The sequence below is a fragment of the Amphiura filiformis genome, unplaced genomic scaffold, assembly GCF_039555335.1.
Source record: "Amphiura filiformis unplaced genomic scaffold, Afil_fr2py scaffold_594, whole genome shotgun sequence".
NCBI classification, from domain to species: Eukaryota; Metazoa; Echinodermata; class Ophiuroidea; order Amphilepidida; family Amphiuridae; genus Amphiura; species Amphiura filiformis.
In genome coordinates, this window is record NW_027306058.1 from 1,284,519 (window position 1) to 1,304,471 (window position 19,953).

Sequence of the window (19,953 nt, forward strand, 5' to 3'; positions counted from 1 at the left end):
GAGAAGAAAGGAAATAGAAAAGTATTTCATAGTACAGCGCGCTATAATCGATCAGTGGCGTAACTTTGGGCCAGGGTGCCCGGCAGACTTGTAGTTCAGTACTTTTTCTGAGTACGAGTACGAGTACCTTGGCCACGAGTACGAGTACTTGGCCATGAGTACGAGTACGAGTACAGCAAAATTATTATGCATGAGTACGAGTACGAGTACCCGGTACTTAGGCATGAGTACGAGTACGAGTATTGATGCATGAGTACAAGTACGAGTACTTAGGTATGAGTAGGAGCACGAGTACAATTACAAGTGGAACACAATGAGTACATAAGTAAAGAGACAAGAAAGCATATATTATTCTGAAAACACTGCTTTTATTTATATCATGAAAGAAGCACTACAAAGCTACATTTGTGAAAACAACTGCTATGCCAAACTGACGACGGGCTGTTCAATGATTATGTTCCTCTTGATGAATCAAAAAATATTTGTGTACTTTAAGTATAACAAATTGGCTTTGCCTATCCTCCCTTGGACTTTTTCTACGAGTACGAGTATTTTTTCATGACTACGAGTATGAGTAGATTGGCATGAGTACCAGTATGAGTACGAGTACTGCAAAATTCCAATCCATGAGTACGAGTATGAGTACTTGGTCATGAGTATGAGTACAGTATTGATGTCTGAGTCACGAGTACCAAAAAGTACTCAGTACTCATACTCGAGTACTGAGTATTGTACTCGAGTACTACAAGTCTGGTGCCCGGGGACGAAAAGTAGATCGGGTGCGGAGGACAGTGGCGTAGCTAGGGGTTGTGGCGCCCAGGGCTAAGGATATATAATGGCACCCCTCCTCAATTCTTAGAGCGGAGCGCGCGAAAATTTGCGCAAATAGGACTAATCATGCATTAATTTTTGGCAGTGGCGTAACTCCTATGAGCTCTGGGGCCGCGTCCCCGGGCTAAGGGCGGGGCTAAGGGGCACCCATCAGCAGACCGGATACCATTTCGACACGATAATACTTTGTGATAGGAAAGAAGTGGAAACCTTTACTCACCATAGAATTATACTCTTCATTTGGGTGCCCCCTTTAACACAAAATTTCGTGATTCGTCTTTATTGCGCCATGTGTGATAGTGATCATAGTCTGAGCTGAGCATACATGTAGTCTGTTAACTTAGAAAATAGGTCTAACACCAGTGGCGTAGCGAAGGGGCACGTGCCCCGGGCGCCACCCTTAGGGGGGCGCCGAACTTGATTAACCAATTCAGCGTCGATTGTGCGCCCCATCCAGTGATGAAAGTCAAATTTTTCGGGCGCTTCGCGCGCATTTCAGCACGAAATTATTTGAAAGGCACATCCTTGGTCATCAGGGGCACCCGATCTACTTTCGTCCCCGGGCACCCTGGCCCAAAGTTACGCCACTGGTGGTATGAAGTGTTCCGATGTGCTCTGGGATGTCCCAAAGTAGTCTGGGTGTTCTGAAGTGTTCCGGGTATTCTGAACTTGCGGAAGTGTTCCATTGTTGCAGGGTGTATCTGGGTTCCGGGTACGTGTTTCAAAGTGATCTGGGGCTTTCCGAAATGTTCCTGGGGTTGTGGGGAGTTTCAAAGTGTTCACTGGTACCAGGTGTACCAACGTGTATATAAGGGCGTTCTGAAGTGCTCCATGGTGTTCCGAATTCTTCTAAAGTGTTATGAAGTGCTTTGGTATTCCAAAGTGCTCTGAAGTGTTTTGGAGTGTTCTGAAGTGTGCCTGGATATTTCAAAGTGTTCCAGGATGTTCTTTTTTGGGGGGGTATTCGGAAGCATGATGTTCTGAAGTGTTCTGGAGTGTTTCAGGGTGTTACATAGTTTTAGTGTTGGAGTATTCTCCTGCGTTATAGGTTGTTCCAAAGTCTTTGGAGGTTGTCTGCAGTGTTCCAAAGTGTTTTGTGTGTTCCAAAGTGTTCCTGGGTATTTCGGGGACCGTTCCGGGTTGTTAAGAGGAGTTCCATAAATGCACTGGGTAGTTCAAAGTGCTATATGGCGTTCTTAATTGTTCTAGGGTATTCCTTGGTGTTCATGGGTGTTCCAAAGTTTTCTGGGGTGTCCCAAAGTATTCCCAGTTGTTTCCAGTCAGATTTCCATGGTGTTCCAGATTGTACGGTAGGCCTAATATTATGGGGTGCTGCAAAAAGTGCTCCATTTACGATGTTCCACGGTTTAGTGTTTGTGATATTCTGAAGCTTTCCATGATGTTCTAATGGTGTTCTGAAGTACAGAGGTCCAAAGTTGGGTCCAAAGTATATACCGGTAGTGTGTGTGTGTTCTGAAGTGTTCCTGGGACTTATGGGTGTTCCAAGGTGTTTCAAACAGTGCCGAATGTTCCAAGGTGTTTCTGGGCGTTCCGGAGTGTTCCAATAAGTCTACTCTACAGCCATTTCAGAGGGAGTATGTAAATTAAATGGAACAGCCTATTTTGTGGCTATTTCAGAGGGAGTATGTAAATTAAGGGGAGGTGTGGGAGAGAGTAATTTTGACCTTCATTTTCTACTTTGAAGAGATTTTTGGGCGGGGGGACAGTTCGAAAGAATTTTGTATAGGCCTATTGATTTTCAGATATAGCCAAACAAAAACAAGAATTTCTTTTTTTGCATAATTATTGTTTTGAATACTGTTCATATCTTTGGAACTAAATGATGTTCAATTTCAGCTTTACAAGTGCTCATTCTACAATAGGGTCTAGCTATGTAATCATGTAAAAACTGAAAATTGAGACTGATTTTTCTTGATCACACCACAAATGGGCCAAATGGTCCCCAAACTTTGTAAATTGACATTAAAAACCATCAAACGATATAGACAATTGCCATAATATTCAAAATAGTGTAAAAAACAGGGGAGAGGAGCATATCAAAACGTTTTAGCTATGAGAGACCCGTTTCAAACTGCGACTTATTACTTCTTTCCAACACTGCTTATAGGGATCACAAGGTCAAACGCGATCTCTGTGTGTAGTTCAATGCAGTCTCAGATTACCATCTTTAACCTTTGGTGAAACCTCAACATAGCAATCGGCTCACTGCACGGACTGTGCACGGACTGTGTACAGACCAATATACCTAGTTCAAACAGAGGTGATTTGGGGTTTTGCTTGCACCAATTTTTTCAGATTTTTCGCTGTATGCGATCCGGCGAGTGAGATACTTGACAAATCAAATTCTTTCTTAGATGATAAGCTTGGAAACATCCCAAGCTTCAATTGGATACCTCGACCAGGTAGGCCTATACAATGGTCCCATGTTGTTGTAACGCTTTGAGATGACTGGTCAAAATACGTAGAAAAGCTGAAAAACGCGGATCTCAGGCAGAGAACGAAGCATTTTTAATACATAGGTGGAGGTGAATAAAAATTATTGGCGAGTAAACAATATCATCTACATTATTTTAGCTTTGCTCCAAAGCCAACCTATTTTCCATCCAATTGAAAGAAAAAATGAAAAAACCATGCCATATGCCCTCTGACACTATAGTAAAGACCGGCTGCAGGTCTGGCCCCGGGGGTCTGGCGCGTCGGTCACTGGACTTTCGCGGTTGGTGTGTGGAGTAGACCAATATATATCTCAGGTAGACAGTGATCTATAAGTGGTCCTACTTTACTTGTTGGTGACTTGCCTATAGTGAAGCTTGCCTTCGGCAAGCTCTGTACAAATACATGTACTGCTGGGTGATGCATGGGAGTGGTATTAATTTTTTACAGAATGGATTGGCCTATATACATTTTCTTTTACTAATAGTAATACTAGTCACTTGCTTGGGTTTATTTTACTTGGGGATCTCTGGATCTTCTAAGGTACTGCGAGGGCTCTGATCAAGAGCTACATTATTTCCGATGCGATCATAAATTGCAGGACATTCTCATGTTTATTTTGGTGTAACGACTGTGACATATGACTAATAATTTCAAAGTTGTGATTTTAGTAATACAAATGTTTTGAGAAAAAGTCTGATTTTTGTTGATGTCAGTGGACGGTTGTTAATGGAATGAAATAAGAAAATGAGTAATGACGCTTAGGGTACCCTAACGTTTTGATATGTTCAAAAACGAACCACCTTCTACTTTAAAGGAGTATTTCGTGATTCTAGCATCCTCTTTTTATGACATTTCTCAGTAGATATCCACGAAAAAAACCTATTCCCAAAATTTCAGTTGATTCCGATTTTGCGTTCGCGAGTTATGCATGATTATGTGTATTACATTGCTCCATAGACAATACGTTGTAATTTCGTTCTGGTGCACCAGAACGAAATTCAAATTTCACGATATCTTTGCTAAATGAATTAATCTGCAAGAAATATTTTGTACATAAACATTATGTAGCAGGAGGTTTCCAGTGATATAAAAATCTCAACTTTTTTTGAGAAAAGTGGGGGGATGAGGCTGTGGATCACGAAATGCCCCTTTAATAGGCCCCGTAGGGCCGACACCTACGTCATTTCATAAGGCATCATTTTAACTTTGAGCTGCTTTGGACACTTAAATTTTCTTTATTTTCTACCCGACTTACGGGTGAAAAATAGGCCTAAGAAGATAATTAAATATCCAAAGCTATAAACGATATATGGCCCCTCCACCTAAATGTTCAAAAGTTGGCCCAATTGTTTTTAAAAGTGTCAAAATGCTCAGGAGCCTTAGCGGCTTAAAATAAGACCCTCTCCTCTAAGCTTTGAAACATTATTTTTTTTTTCAGGAAGTTTAGCCCGAGGCTGAGATGAATACATTTGTGGTTTTAGCCTAGGCCTGAGGGGGGGGCTATCATTATCTTCGGAAGGGTGTGTATTCGGGGGGGTATCCCAAATTTACAAAAAGTCGGCGTCAATAACATTGCGACCACCGATTTTGGTCACAAAATTGTATGCCCCCCCCCACACCCACACCACACCCACCACCACCATCAACCGGGACCATCAATAGGCCTAGGCTATAAAATTGTATTGAAAGCAGTTGAATAAAATAAACACACATCTGTGGTCGTCTTGTGACTCCTTAGATTTTGGTCATCAAAATTTTATGACCCCCCTATTTTCCTTTCCAAAAATTTATGACACCCCCCTCCCCCAGTTTATTTGGGACCCCTCCCCCGTCCGATGAAAAAGGCTAAAAAGAGATAAGGTGATTTGTGTAATGTGATACAGGGAATTTACAGGTCTGCAGGTGCATGGACGGCAACACTAAAACTCTTATACAAACATCGAAATGACGTTACAATATCGATAGCGAAAATACGTCAGCGTATGTTAATATCGTGATCAAGAGTCTAGCATGAAAACATCAACATAAAATGGCCGGTTCCGGTCAACGATCGTTCGCCGCTAAACTAAACAAGTAAGTTGTCGTTTGACAGTTAATTTTAACATTTCAAGTTTACCATTATTATTACTGTAAATATAGGCTTTGCAATGAATCCCAAAATAAGGAAATCACACTTATCGTTATGTCGTAAATGAGCAATTAAAATCGCTGTAGTATTGTACAAAAGTGTGTGCATGGCTGTCAAATTTGGAAGGCTTCACCATCAATTTAATATTCACTAGACTAGATTTTATGGAAACGTTAGTACAATGTTTGTTACTTATGAAAATTCTGTTGAATTGTTATTTCCAGCCCTAACGTTAACATTATACTGGGTTGAATTTAAAATGGTATATGACATGATCGACACAAGCGGTTAAAGACAGCATTGCGTCCTATTGTTATTGCATTGGATTATAGATGATTACCTGACGACCGCAACACTTTCTGTCAAGTCTAAAAGAGCTTATTGATGTGCAATTGTTCAGAGTTGACATGACTCACATGTCGATTGATCATCGATTCTCTGCATTCACAATAACCACTTCGCGCATACCAAATAACTTCTGTGTGGCCTAGAGGGTGCATGCCACTAAATCCGCGTGTGAAGCGGTTTCCGGTAAAAGTTTATCACGACTATAGTCCCAACTTTGCATAAAAAATGTGCAAAATCGGTACAATATTAACAATTTTAGTGTTGCAAATCGTGTTTTGCTAGAACTTGTGAATGTGATCTCTACTAATTTGAACAGAAAACGCGAAAATTTGAGTGATGTTTACGATGATGAGCGCATGAACACACGAGGTCAAAACGCGGTTAGCAGTCGGACGTAAACAAGGGAAAATCGGGTCTTTTTATATAGCGCTATTTTTCTCAAAAAGTAGACCTAAAATATGGTGTCATTTTCAGATATGTTATGCAGAATTTTGTTCTGATTAAGATGATATCAAATATATATTTCAAAGTAAGGCCTAACTTCGACTTATAGCCTAAAACGTGACCCCGATTTTGCACGTAAAGTCTATGGAAAGCTATTTTGTGGCATGTACCCTAGATATGTATGAATGAGCCGACTGTCGCACAGAATATCCTTTACCAGACCGGGTTGGGCAGGGGATTTTTAATTAATAATGTTTTTGATAAAAAATGAAAATGGCAAGAAGAAATAGAAGAATAAATTCCAACAAAAAACAAACAGAACAACAACAAACCTTGATATTAAAACGAAAAAAAAACAGAAAAAAAGAAAAGAGAAACTTGACTTGATAGACTAAATTGGAAACTATGATGAACTTCAGGCCTACCTAAATACCTGCATATTTAAAAGAAAAATTATACAGATATTAAAACAAATCAAATAAATATAAAAGGGGAACCTGGGGAAATCTCAGTACGGTTCATCATAGTAACTAAATAGGCATAGGCCCTAATGCTCAAATTATTTTATAGAAATAATCTATGAAGAATTGAAGATGTCCTGAATTATAAGCTTAAAACAAGCTTTCAAACATAACAAAAATATAACATAAATAAACAAACAACTATGATTAAAAGTTTTCTCACTAGTGTGAAAACAAATCTTTCTGGACCAAAAATTTAAAAGTAGGCATGCATGTAAACCACCAACATTTTCTGAGAAGGAGCTTCCCCGTTCCCCACTTTAGGATCTATTCGTATACTGTTCATTTGCTGCCCAAAAACTAAATTAGAAGTTAGAACTTATAGAAAAAAGTCAGAGAATGTTAATTGTTAACCATGCATGTTAACTTGTTGAACTTATGATTAAAATCTTAATCTTATATAGGCATCTACAAGTTACAGATAAAAACCTTTTTTATAATATTTTATAATAATTAATACAACACTTATTGATACTACTGGAATATACCATGCATGCAGGAATTCGTTCATATTGACAAAATTATCATTAAAAAAATCATTAAATCACTCATATCTTAAAAACTAGTCCATGTTTTTCAAAAATTCGAACTTGTGTTTTTGAATTGTGGTCTTCTCGAATTACAAGTAGAGTTTCATAACGAAAATCAAAGCATAAATGTTTCAAATTTCCTGATAAAGTTGAAGAAAAAACAAATCAAGTCTATTTTGGCAATATGAAAAGTGGCCAATCAGATGCTGTGTAAATTGTCCAATCAATGGAGAGCGGGGTACTTGAGAAGAGGACTCTATTGTGTTCCTGGATCCTTCTTACTTGGTATAAAAGACAGGATGTTCTTCAAAGAAACTTGATGTTATCATCTGTGCATTATCACTTATAGCTTCTGTTGGATATATATATTATATTGGAATTAATTAATACACGTTGCCGACTTGGAACTGCCTATTTAGACCACCCTTTTTGCCTTGTGATTTTACTGGATTTATATATTTTGGAATAACACGTTGCCGACTTGGAACTGCCTATTTAGACCACCCTTTTTGCCTTGTGATTTTACTGGATATATATATTGGAATAACACGTTGCTGACTTGGAACTGCATTACCACCCTCTTGTGATTTTACTGGATTGATATATTTTGGAATACACTTAGTATAACTCCACTGCCGTGCACACGCTATCGCTGAACTTCCGAAATGGCTAGTAATACCAAGTTCAAATGTCCACATTGTGACCTCGAGATGCATCGTAGCAGTCGGTCGAAACACATGAAAACCCGGCACCCAGAATCTGCCACCACACCGCCGATTGCATGCGCTGAGGATAATTGTGAGATGTCTTTTTGGAGGGTGATACATCTGAGAAGCCACCTACGCGAAGTACATGGTTTCCATATTGATGAAGAAGTTTTGAACTTTAAAGACATGAAAGACTTTATGCGCTGGAAGGAAGACTATGAAAAATCAACTACTTCAAAATTTGTGAAAGGTCGCGGCGCCATAATAACATAATAACAAATAATAACGACCTCCCTCACCGATTTTAGTCCGGACGATATACATGTTATATTTTTTTTAAATAATATCTTAATATATCATGATAATGCTACTTTTACACCCTTTACATCTATAATAAAAAATGTGTTAAAATAATAAAGAAATTAAATCAAATATATATTACTGTCTACGACTCGCTCTCCCCCTCCCTATCTCTGTCTCTATAATTAATTATATATATTTAAAATTCATAGACCAGACCTTCCAGAATAAGTACCGGTAGTCGTTTCATGCCAAGAAGGCAATCGTCAGACGACACGAGTAAACAAAAAAGTTGTTATATATCAATTTATTTGAATTTTTATATATCAATTTATAAATAAATAGATAAAGATAGTTTAAATAGAGTATAGTGTTGTTAAATAAATAGATGAATAAATGAATATTAGGCCAATTACAATTGATCCTTAGTTTCCTGTTTCCCTCGCGCGTCCAAAATCAAGAATGGAAAAATATTTAATTATTTTATTTTTATTTAGGTATTTTCATCTTTTAATTGACTTTTTAATTACTTCTATTTGCTAATATCTGTTTTTGATCATCTCAACTTTGATTAATATGAATATAAAACAAGAACATTTTAGGGTCCCCTACTAATATTAATGTAAAAAATCAATTATAAAGGTAAAATAATTAAATCCGTAGTCTTAGTCAAAATGGCACGGTCACATTTTCAAAATAAAGAAAGTAATAGATAATTAATAATTAATAGATAATGATTAATAATTAAAAGTCACCTCGTCCTTTATTTTCAAACTTGAAACAGGAAACTAATAAGAATTAATTGTGAAGGGCTTTAACCGGGGGATTTAAATAAGTAAATCGGAATACAAATAATAAATAATAGAAAAATAGACATAAAAAGATAAATAAATACATAACAATCTAATTTGCATTTAATGTTTTATTTATTATATTTCAATTTAAACTTATGACACCCACTGTGCCCACACATCCCGGTCCCGGGATATAAACAAACAAAAAATAAATAAATACATAAATAAATAAAATAAGAAAATAAATTAGTAAAATAATAAATAAATAGGAATAAATAAATAAGCCTAGGCCCCTACAATACATAGCCTAGGAATAAATACATATATTTATAAAAAGTAATAAATTAGTAAAATAATAAATAAATGTAAAACAATAAATAAATTAAAGGAGTATTTTGTGATCCTAGCATCCTCTTTTTATGACATTTTTCAGCAGATATCCACGAAAAAAGCTTATTTCCAAAATTTCAGTTGATTCCGATTTTGCGTTTGCGAGTTATGCATGATTATGTGTATTACACTGCTCCATAGACAATGTGTTGTAATTTCGTTCTGGTGCACCAGAACGAAATTCAAATTTAGCGATATTTTTGCTAAACGAATTAATCTGCAAGAAATATTTGGTACATAAACATTATGTAGCCAGAGGTATCCAGTGGTGTAAAAATCTCAACTTTTTTGGGAAAAGTGGGGGATGAGGCTGTGGATCACGAAATGCCCCTTTAAATGAATGAAAAATTATATTTATAATTATATCAGGATAATCATAAGCTTACAAATAACAAAGTAATAAGTATAACAAGTGAATAAAGAATATAAACAATTTTATTAATAGCCGTGACCCTTGTCAGGTCACGTCTTCGGCCGCAATGCTGTGCACTTTATATCCGGGTATCGATTATAACGGTGTTGCTCTGAATGCTTGAACCATTAACAATCGGGATACAATATAGGTATCCCAGGTGAATGATGAGATCAGAGCAGATCAAAAAGTGCGGGACAGAGAAGTGAGTAGGTATTCATTATTTATTCATTATTAACCATATGCCATGCTCCTACTACAAAGAAAATCCCTGAAAATCAACAGAAAGAGATTTATGATATATTTTAAAACGACAATTATTAATTGGTATGTTAAAGTTTGTTAGAAATCAATGTTTTATTCAAAATAATGAAATATTTGGCCAGCAATTGGGTTTTGAGCGGAGTAGGGTGCCGGGAAACAAGGAATCGACTTTCATTAGCCTAGGCTTATAGGGGAAAGGACTACAACTACTGCACTGGAAATTTTATTTCAGCACAGACAACAGAATGAGTTACTGTCAAAAATGAGGGAAAACCAGTATTTGATCAATAAATACAATAACTACTTGCCTTGAGTGGCTGAATTTTCAGTGCAGTAGTTGTAGTCCTTGCCCCTATAATATACAAATCTTACTTGTCACAAGTTGTCAGTGTCACCAATGTGCTATAATTTTTGAGAAAAATGCAAAAATAGGCACAAAATTGGCCAGGGGTGTAGTACCCCCTTAACAGAATTATACCGTACTTGAGATAATCCTGTAAGTAATCCTGTCGCATCTATTCATAGTCCTTTATTCTCAAGTAATTAGACATTCACTTGAAATATTTTGTGATGGTATGTGTGTAGCCGCCCACAGTTTACCGATTTGCACTCCAGAATTGGAAATATTTCAAATGTTTCTAGATACAGAATTGATAATTTGTTGAAAAAGTATGAAACGTGTGTGTTAAGGACCTGCTGCTTGGATGGGATTCCACAATTGGATAATGCAAGAAAGAAATCGAGTGTTGTAAAATTTCCCTCAAAATCCGAAGAAAAAAAAGTGATGATTGATGATTTTTTATGTATTTTCCTGTGAACCTATAAAGATAATCATTCTGATAATTGAAAATCTTCACTATCATAATTCATAAATAATAGAGGCTGAACATGAGTGTTAAACAAGCGGCGAAATTTGTAATTTGCCATGGAACTTCAGTCGTATTGATAATTTTATCTGAAATCTGACTGGATGACAGGGCCTGCATGTTAACTTCAAATGGGCGGTCTCACACATATTTCATTTAAGGATGTCCTCTTTCTTACATCTTCTCTGGGCAAACATAAAATGGTTCAGCTGCATGGTCTGTCAATTTTAGCTTCCTGAAAACATTAGTTGTACCCTGGGCCTCAAGGAAGAACAGATGATTAATTGTGTTTTCAACTGATTGTGTGTCCCAGGTTAAAGAAGAAATAAAACAAACAAACATACATAACTTATCAAACAACAATAACATACAAAACCACACAAACTCACATTACTAACTTCAACTGCACTACATGTACCATCATGACCATGACTTAATACTAACAAAATAAAATAGAAATACCAGTACTCCAGTATAGTGGCCGTTTCATGTAATCCTAGGTACTGCTGAGAACCCAAAAACACTGCACTACCATCATCGATCATGACCATGACTTACTAGCAAAATAAAATAGAAATACCAGTACTCCAGTATAGTGGCAGTTTCATATAATCCTAGATACTGCTGAGAACCCAAATTTCATATTATAATTATGTTGGATACGTATACATACGTTCCAAAAACAAGAATAATCACAGGTGTGCACATGAGATCGTGATCAAGAAATCTAGATGCTCATGACGATGGATGAGGATACAGCTTGTTTGTAAATATTGAGCACATTTGAGGATGTAAAATGACCAGATTTGTGACCGTTATCATCGCCATGTTTTGAATTCTTCCAGAGGCTGTTAATGTGACGTCAGCATCGAGTTCAGGGTGCCCCACTGCCCCGGCTTTGTAAATGGTACTGCATTCATAGCCTTACTTGTTCCTTCCTCACCATAGGCTAGACACCATGTAAAGCAATGGAAATTCGGAAGTAAACAACGCTGATATCACGACGGGTATGGCACCCGAAAAAGATTTACAAGTCATCAAAATTATGGTTTAAGATCAGGGTTGGCGCGATTTAAATCATGATTTAAATCACGATTTAAATCAAATGATTTTTTTTTTAAATCACTGATTTAAATCAAATTTTTCAGTTTTTACCAGTTTTGATAAATTTAAGTTAATTTCTTTCTTGAATTGACTGTTTTACTTCATTCGTAATGCTTCTACACCTTTTGGATATAATTAAATACCTCTATGATGTCATTTTATCTATTGCTAAAGAAATCATTTTCATTGACACGGTGAAGCATAGCCACTAAATGACACACCGGTTCATGACACATGGCCATATTTATTTTTAAACATGTGTTGCCCAAAGTGACAATTGTGATCTTACTGATCTACCGAAAAACAAAAGCAATAGTCTCTAGCCTTGAATGTGTAAGCCTCTCAGTGAATTGAAATTGCGCCGGTTGGCTGGTCATTGACCTGTAACTTTTTTTTCCGGGGCTAGTACATTTGTTGTAGCTTTTCCGACTAGTGGACAATTTTGTGTGTATTTCAATGGGAAGTGGGCGTATTGCATTTAAAAAAAACGCCAAATATTCAATTAGCCATAAACTCGGAAATGACAAGGAGATGAAATGAGACCTACATTATATACCATTTGAAATGTGTTAATTTGGCTCATACATTTATTGCAGTGATTTCAAATACAATCTGAGAGGGTGACCAACCAACCCATTTGTTTTGGCATGGAAAAAGGCCTAACAAAAAATTTGATTAATTTGCGTAACCTTTTTTTTTTGCAAAAAACAAAAATATATTTTAAACAAAAAAAAATTCAAAAAAAAAAAGAGTCAAAAGTTTATAGGCTTTTATCAAATGCAATTTACAGCTTTAAAAGTACAAAAAAAAATCCCTACCTACATGCCCTAATTTTTTTATGTTACGCAAACATTTTTTTAGGCCTAACCTTAGGCCTAATCAGAACCCCACTTCTGTGTCTACGTTCAAATAAGTGTTGTTCTGCTCTGCCACAAGGTGTAGATAACAATAGAATAAGGCATAGAATAACATTTTTAATGCAAAATGACAATTTTCAGACCCCCGACCCCCTGTCCTAATAAGTTTTTGGCGGCACCTTCTCATTTTTTGGCCGATGTCAGTGAAAAAGGTGTCAAAATGCTCAGGAGATCACCCTGCATCAAATAAGCTTGAGCCCTAAGGAATCTGACACATCATGGTTGTATAACCCAGTACTACCAGTGATAAGATATACCAAAATTTACACAATATCATTAAAGGCTAGAGTGAACTAACATTCTATACCGAACTTCTGCATCAATCCACACTGAGTATTTGATCTTATTTGGTACGTATGTAATCGTTCAATTCCTTGTTGAATACCTCAGAAAATGAATTCCATGCTGAATTAACATCTATATTGCACAATAGGCCTACACTTCACTAAAATCAGTATTTTGCAGCTCACAACATATGTCATTAAAATTAGCTGCTTTCAAATTGTATACAAATCAAGGTCTTTGTTTGAGACGCTCAACTCTCTCAACATAGACAGGGGCAGAGCCACAGGTGACAATTTCCCCCCTAAAGAAGAAGAACAAAAAAATTAGAAAGAGAAAAAAGAGGAAAGAAACGGAATTGGTTCAAATTCAGGGATTAAATTGTTACATTGTGATGATTTTATGGGTTCTATACCTATTATTCATTTAAAAAGCGACAGCTTCCGAGGGCTTCACCCCCACCAAGCCCCTGGACCCCTGCCAGGGGCCAGCCCACTCAATCCCCCTTTTATGCTTTACCCCCCCCCCCCCTAATATTCTGGCACCGCACCTGACCACAAGAGTAATTTTGACATTGCACCTCCCTTTTAAAGGGATTTTTATTTGGTGCTTCAAACTTTAAGGGCAATAACATTCATGATGATTCAACATCCATTCAGCCTGGATTATGTATGATCGGGAATTTTTTGAGTTTCATTTTTCACAAATTTTCAGGGTCTTTTAAATTTTACCCCCTTTGAATAGTTTGTGAGTTTTTATTATTGTTTATTCAACAATTCTTCATTTGCACTGCATTTTTTAAAATAAAAAACAGTGCTGCATTTAATTTCGGCTTAATTCTTATGAATCAGTGAAATAAAAAATGCCACAAATTTTGTGAATTGCACAATATACTATGACCCCTACATCTTGGGAATAGAATGACTGTATAAATCAAAATTTTTGTTGGAAGATATTTTTAACAATTTGAAGCAAAAGTAATATTTAGCGATTTGCTAATTTCACGGTAGCTCAATCCTGCCGCATATCTGCAATGCATTATTGGAACATATTTTGTTTGTGTTTAATTTCACGGTTGTGGCTGGAGTCACATATTTATCAAAAATAAAACCCTCTGGATAAAATGATGACTTGATACTTTATATGAATCATCTACAGAAAAAAGCCCCTTATCCTATGTGTATGTCAAGGAATTCAAGCCGGCCTTTTGATTTTCAAGCCGGCCTTGTGATTTTCAGGAAACTTTCCTGAAACTTTTTACGAAAAGTCTCTGTTTTTTCTCAGTCAGTTGACAGGCGGTTAGGGGGAAATTTGCATAAAAGTGACGCTTCCTGTTGCTTTTAGCCCCTAAAAATCAGATTTTTGACAGGAATATTTGGACTATATTTTGTCCACATGTGAATTGGAAATAATACGAGTGATATTATCTAGCTTATGACAACACAGCTTCTGTGGTGATGAGTGAGGCCCACCATCGGCTGTCAACATGTTCAGGCGACGTAGCAGAACTTTCACGCCTTCCTCTATTAATCGTAGTTTGCCGAATCTGACGGAAAAATTGTCCCTGAAGCACTGGTGAATATGTAGCATGTCTTGTTCTTGAGTTTTGAACAATCGTATAGCCTATCTTGTTGATGTAATTTTTTTTTCAAAGTCATATTCAAGGAGAATTTTTAATGTGCCTGTTTTCTGCGGCTATAAAATCTATTTGTGGCTCACCATAATTTGATAGATTAAGTTTTGTCATGACTGCGGGAACAGTGTAGGGTGTGTGCCAAATTTCAGCATTTGATTTACCTTGGTTCGTGGTTCAATGTAATATAATTGCAAAGCATAATTGGAAGCTTATCTTATTTAATGAACAGCAGCCATACGTGTAATTAATGGTTTTCCTTTCAAATTATTATTTTATATTATTTTGTGGTTACCATGTACAAAAAGGCAGGGATGCCACAATTTAAACAATTAATTGATTTAAATCATGATTTAAATCACAGTTTTAAAAATCAGGTGATTTTTTTTTAAATCACTGATTTGAATCAGTGATTTTTACCATTTTTGATCAATTTAATTTCTTTCTTAAAATTGACTGTTTTACTTCATTCCTAATGCATCCGCTGGATACAATTTACTTCTTTGATGTCATTTTTATCTAAATTGCCAAAAATTCATCTTCCAGGGTGCAAAATTCAACAGGTTTTTTTCCCCATGATTTTAACAAATGTTTTATTTGAAATTTTCATATGTAAAAAAAAATGTTTTGATTTATGCCTTGTTCATAGAATTGTGCATAATGTCCAGTATTCCACTGGTTTCTTTTGACTTTATCAAGGGGTATAACAGTTCAAGGAATAACAAACCCTGCAAAAAGCCTTGAATTTCCGAGGAGGGGGTGATTATGTAAATTGTTGTCATCCTGTGACAAGAGCGTACATAACTGCATACATCACATATTTTCTGTGTTAAACACGGTTGTCTCTGATTGGCTGCTGTGGCGATCTGCTATTGTTGAGTCGCTAAATTACACATTGTACATTACATGTGTAATATGGTCAGACGGTCAGACCCCCCCATCCTTTATTTTTACTCCACCCTTTTTATCCAGGCACCCTTTATACTGAAAATCGTCATACTGTACCTTTTTACAATATAATCATCCTCATACAAACAGGTTTTAACATATATCATACAAATATACATCTGCTTCATAGTATTTTTTATTTAAAAGAACCATTAACATCAAAACTGTGTATCATGGAACTCAACCAATCCAAAGCCATACAAGTTTTGCTCAAATAAAACTATTTCATTTGTGAAATACTGAATACTATATACTGAAACCCTTTTAATTAAAAAAATACAATTCCCACACCTATAATTACCTAATTTCAAAAAGGCACCCTTATTAAATTTTGGGCTGCATGCTATGATCAAATGTTGGTTTTCTTCAATTTCCATTTGAAAATCAGCAACTTATCAGTATGGTCAGGTCTTATAGAGGTTCTTTTATAGAATAAACATGATAAATGTTTGTCTATATAGAACAGGGTTGTTGCTAGAGAATTTTTAGTGCCAAGTGGTATTTTAGGGAATTTTTTTGTGAAATTGACACTTTTATTGAAAAGTAAATTTAGCCGAATTATATGTGATTTTGCAATTTTTGAGTCCTGAGTACTGGGCGCTGCTGCCTGCCAATGCCCGCTGTACTTATGTAGCTACATCCCTGATATAGAAATTGTAATTTTATTTATATCAATTGATACAAACTATTAGACTTCTGCTTCAATTCACAAAATGGATTCTGTAGCCAAAGTTGTCAGCTTGGCTACATTGGCTGTTTGTTCAATGCAGCATGGTTGTAGTATTTTTCCAACACATGTGACACAATTTTAAAAAAGCAAAAAACAAATAAAAAATAAAAATAAAAATAATAATAATAAAAAAGAAGCCCCAACCTGTGCACTGTGCAGAGACATAAACCCACAAGCCTCAGCACACATGACAGGAATGACCACAGTGGTCCAAGTCACACTTATAATAAACCATGTAGCATCATTCAGGAATGCAGCTACATTGTATGTACAGGCGCAAAACCTTATTCAGTCTACATATGACCATCGCAACCAGGATCAGCTCACTGAGTTTCGCATGGTAAACTGGGATAATTAGCAGTTCATATCCACAGGAATTTCAAACTAGCTTACTAGCGAGAACAGAAAATGACACTACGTCACGGACGAGAGTCTGTGACCTTAGCGATATCAGCTATACGGCACACAGTGTTGTTTCGGGATATCGTTCCAGAATGTGCAAATGTATATATTGGCTTGCTAATTGTGCTAATTATTCACATTTATGCTGAGAATGTTCTCATTTTCTCACATAGATGCATAAAGGGGATGATATTTGAAATTGTATGTAAAAGTTTAAAGACAATCTAAACCCATCCCAAAAAGAAAGTATCCAGTTTGATTTTGGTCAAAGATGGGGTCTTAAATAAATCAAGCCTCTACCAAATTTATGTTGCAGATAAATTTAATCCGCACAGTTTGATACCTCATTTGTCCAAATCGATGCAGAATTGATGACACACAATGACCTATTAAATGCACAGGTACCCAGGATTTTAAAGTTGCAGTAAGTAATTCCTATTGATGTGGTTTTCCTGCTTTAGATAAAGGTACACAACAGAGATGGACTAAGACTGTTTGACTTCGCTTCATGTGTTTTATTGAATACCTGTACTCTTTTACTCCTTCCTCAATGCTTTACCCTTCACTCTTCACAGTCAATCTGGTATGTCCTCCTGCTACGTACATCAATGACTGCCAGACATCTGCGGCACATGGTCTCAGTGAGACCTCTAGATCTGATGCGCCCTTGAATATTGAGTAGTAGGACCAAATCAATAGGAATTACTGCAACTGTTAAAATTGAGGTGATTGCATTCAAAAGGTCATTGTGTCACCAATTCTGCATCGATATGGACAAATGAGGTATCAAACTGTGCGGAATAAATTTATCTGAAACATACTTTTGATAGGTCTTGATTTAACACCCCTTCTTTGACTTATGAACCAAAATTAAACTGGATACTTTCTTTTTGGGATGGGTTTATATCCTAAATCAACAGAAAATAATACTTGTACAGTTGTGCTGAATCAAATCTTCTTTTGCCACATTTACTAAATGTCTACATTTTGTTTTGTATTTGTGTGTATTCAGGGCTCAACATGCGGCAGACATTCGTAGACAAGTTTCAAATCATTATTCCAGCGGACATGGGGGGAGGGAGTTGTCAAGAGGAAGCAGCATCAGCAGTGGATCACTGGGTCCTGGCTCGGTAAGTTGGTGGTAATGGGTTAGTCCCAGTTGAATTCCATACCCCCTATGGAAGACATGACCTACATAGACAAGTTTCAAATCATTATTCCAGCGGATATGGGAAGAGGGAGTTATCAAGAGGAAGCAGCATCAGTTGTGGATCACTGGGCCCTGGCTTGCTATTATGGTAATGGATTAGTCCAGATGAAATCCATACCCCCTATGGAAGACATGACCTTAATCTTCCTCATAAAGAGTGTAAATTTGAAATGGCTATGTATGGATTTCATCTGAATACTGCAGACTACTACAGACCATTTGTAACCAGTCAATGTCTCAGCACCACCCGATGATAAGGGCCGATTGTTCATACTGCATAGTTTTTCGGTCTTTCACGTAAATACAAAGCACTGGCATGATTGCCAGACACAACACAATGGAACAACGGGCCCTCATGAATATGCGAGAATTAACAGCATACAAAACATAGGATTTTAACTGGTTGTGAATGGTCTGTAGTAAGTAGTCTGTGCACCCACCACCCTCAGCCTTTCTTTAATTCTCAAATCTTTTATCTTTTCATCTTTTCAGATTCCATTGTCAGATGTAATAGAGCCATTAGACTTTGAAGAATACATCAACCAAAACATAGGGCAGCTGAACAGAGATCCATTGAATCAACTATTAGAATTTCCGCATGATGATATTAATGTTGTGTCCATACCACGCCAGTTTAGGACTGTTAAACCATCGTTACCAGAGCCAGAGTAAGTGTTTTTTATACATAGGATCCACAACCTATAAGTTCCCCGGTCTAACATATTTTTTTAATAAATCGATTTTTGATTTTTTTTTCAAAATATAAAAATGTAATGTGTAGCTGTTATTAATTTCACACATCTGGACTGTTTTATAGCATCACACATCAGTAAATCATTAAGTAAAAAAAGAGGTCATTTTAAATATTGTACCTGAGTCTATAGAAGTCAACTTTCCTTTAAAACAACTACATAAATAGGCCAGGCTTACTGTATTTTTTGAGAGTTGACTCCAACAGACCAAGATCCTTCCCTTGTTCCAATGCAATCATTTAATTTTTTTTGTGGTTCTCATTACACTGGACAACAAATGAAAACTTATTATCTGTTACTGAGGAAAATCCATGTATTCTTGGCTAAATCGTTGATTTCAAATATGAAGTCAGAATTTAACCTAGCATGTCATACTTTCAAGTTAGTTTTTACTGAGAATGCTATGGTAAGACATTGTAACATATATCCGTCATCATGTTGGGGTTAAACCGTCCTTGATACACCATGCACATCACTTACATCACCCTCATTAGATGGAAAGAAATCAAGGTGAGAATGCAAGAAGTGCTTTTTTAGACTCATTTTAAGCAAATTTGCTGATAGGCCTTACATCTATCTTAAAATCCTTATGTGATGGACAAATTCTGACTTCAGATTCGAAACCAGCATGCTTGATTCAGTCTAGAACACATACTTTTACCCCAGTAGCAGAATTTTTGTTGGCCAGTGTTATTAGTTGAGATTTCAAGCACCATATGGCTCCTTTGTCACCTATACAAACTAGGCAAGGCAGAAGCCATAAAACATTTGTAGTCCAGACCACAACCTTTGAAAAATAAGCAGAACCTATGACAGGCAATTTATTACAAATGCCCTAGACCTGTATAAACACTTTATATTTTTGTCCAAATCTTGGACATAGAGGAGAATTGGTTTCACAGAGGAGTCAAGCCATCCACAACAAATGAAAAACAGAGCAGAGCGATGCAAACACAGCACAGTTGTTTGATGGCATATAAAAC

The 19,953-nt window shown here is 36.5% G+C and overlaps 1 protein-coding gene across 2 annotated transcripts in view; it reads left to right on the plus strand.

Moving 5' to 3' along the window:
* The first annotated feature begins 5,258 nt into the window (after nucleotides 1-5,258).
* Nucleotides 5,259-19,953, plus strand: part of LOC140145704 (dedicator of cytokinesis protein 7-like) — a 79,247-nt gene continuing 64,552 nt past the window's right edge. Inside the window, exons 1-3 of one of the 2 annotated variants that reach the window (XM_072167386.1) lie at nucleotides 5,259-5,361; nucleotides 18,021-18,138; nucleotides 18,711-18,886. In XM_072167386.1, the coding sequence (XP_072023487.1) occupies nucleotides 5,318-5,361; nucleotides 18,021-18,138; nucleotides 18,711-18,886 (338 nt within the window). In that variant the 5' untranslated portion in view covers nucleotides 5,259-5,317. The remainder of the gene's footprint in view (nucleotides 5,362-18,020; nucleotides 18,139-18,710; nucleotides 18,887-19,953) is intronic. The other variant, XM_072167387.1, reaches the window with a different exon arrangement.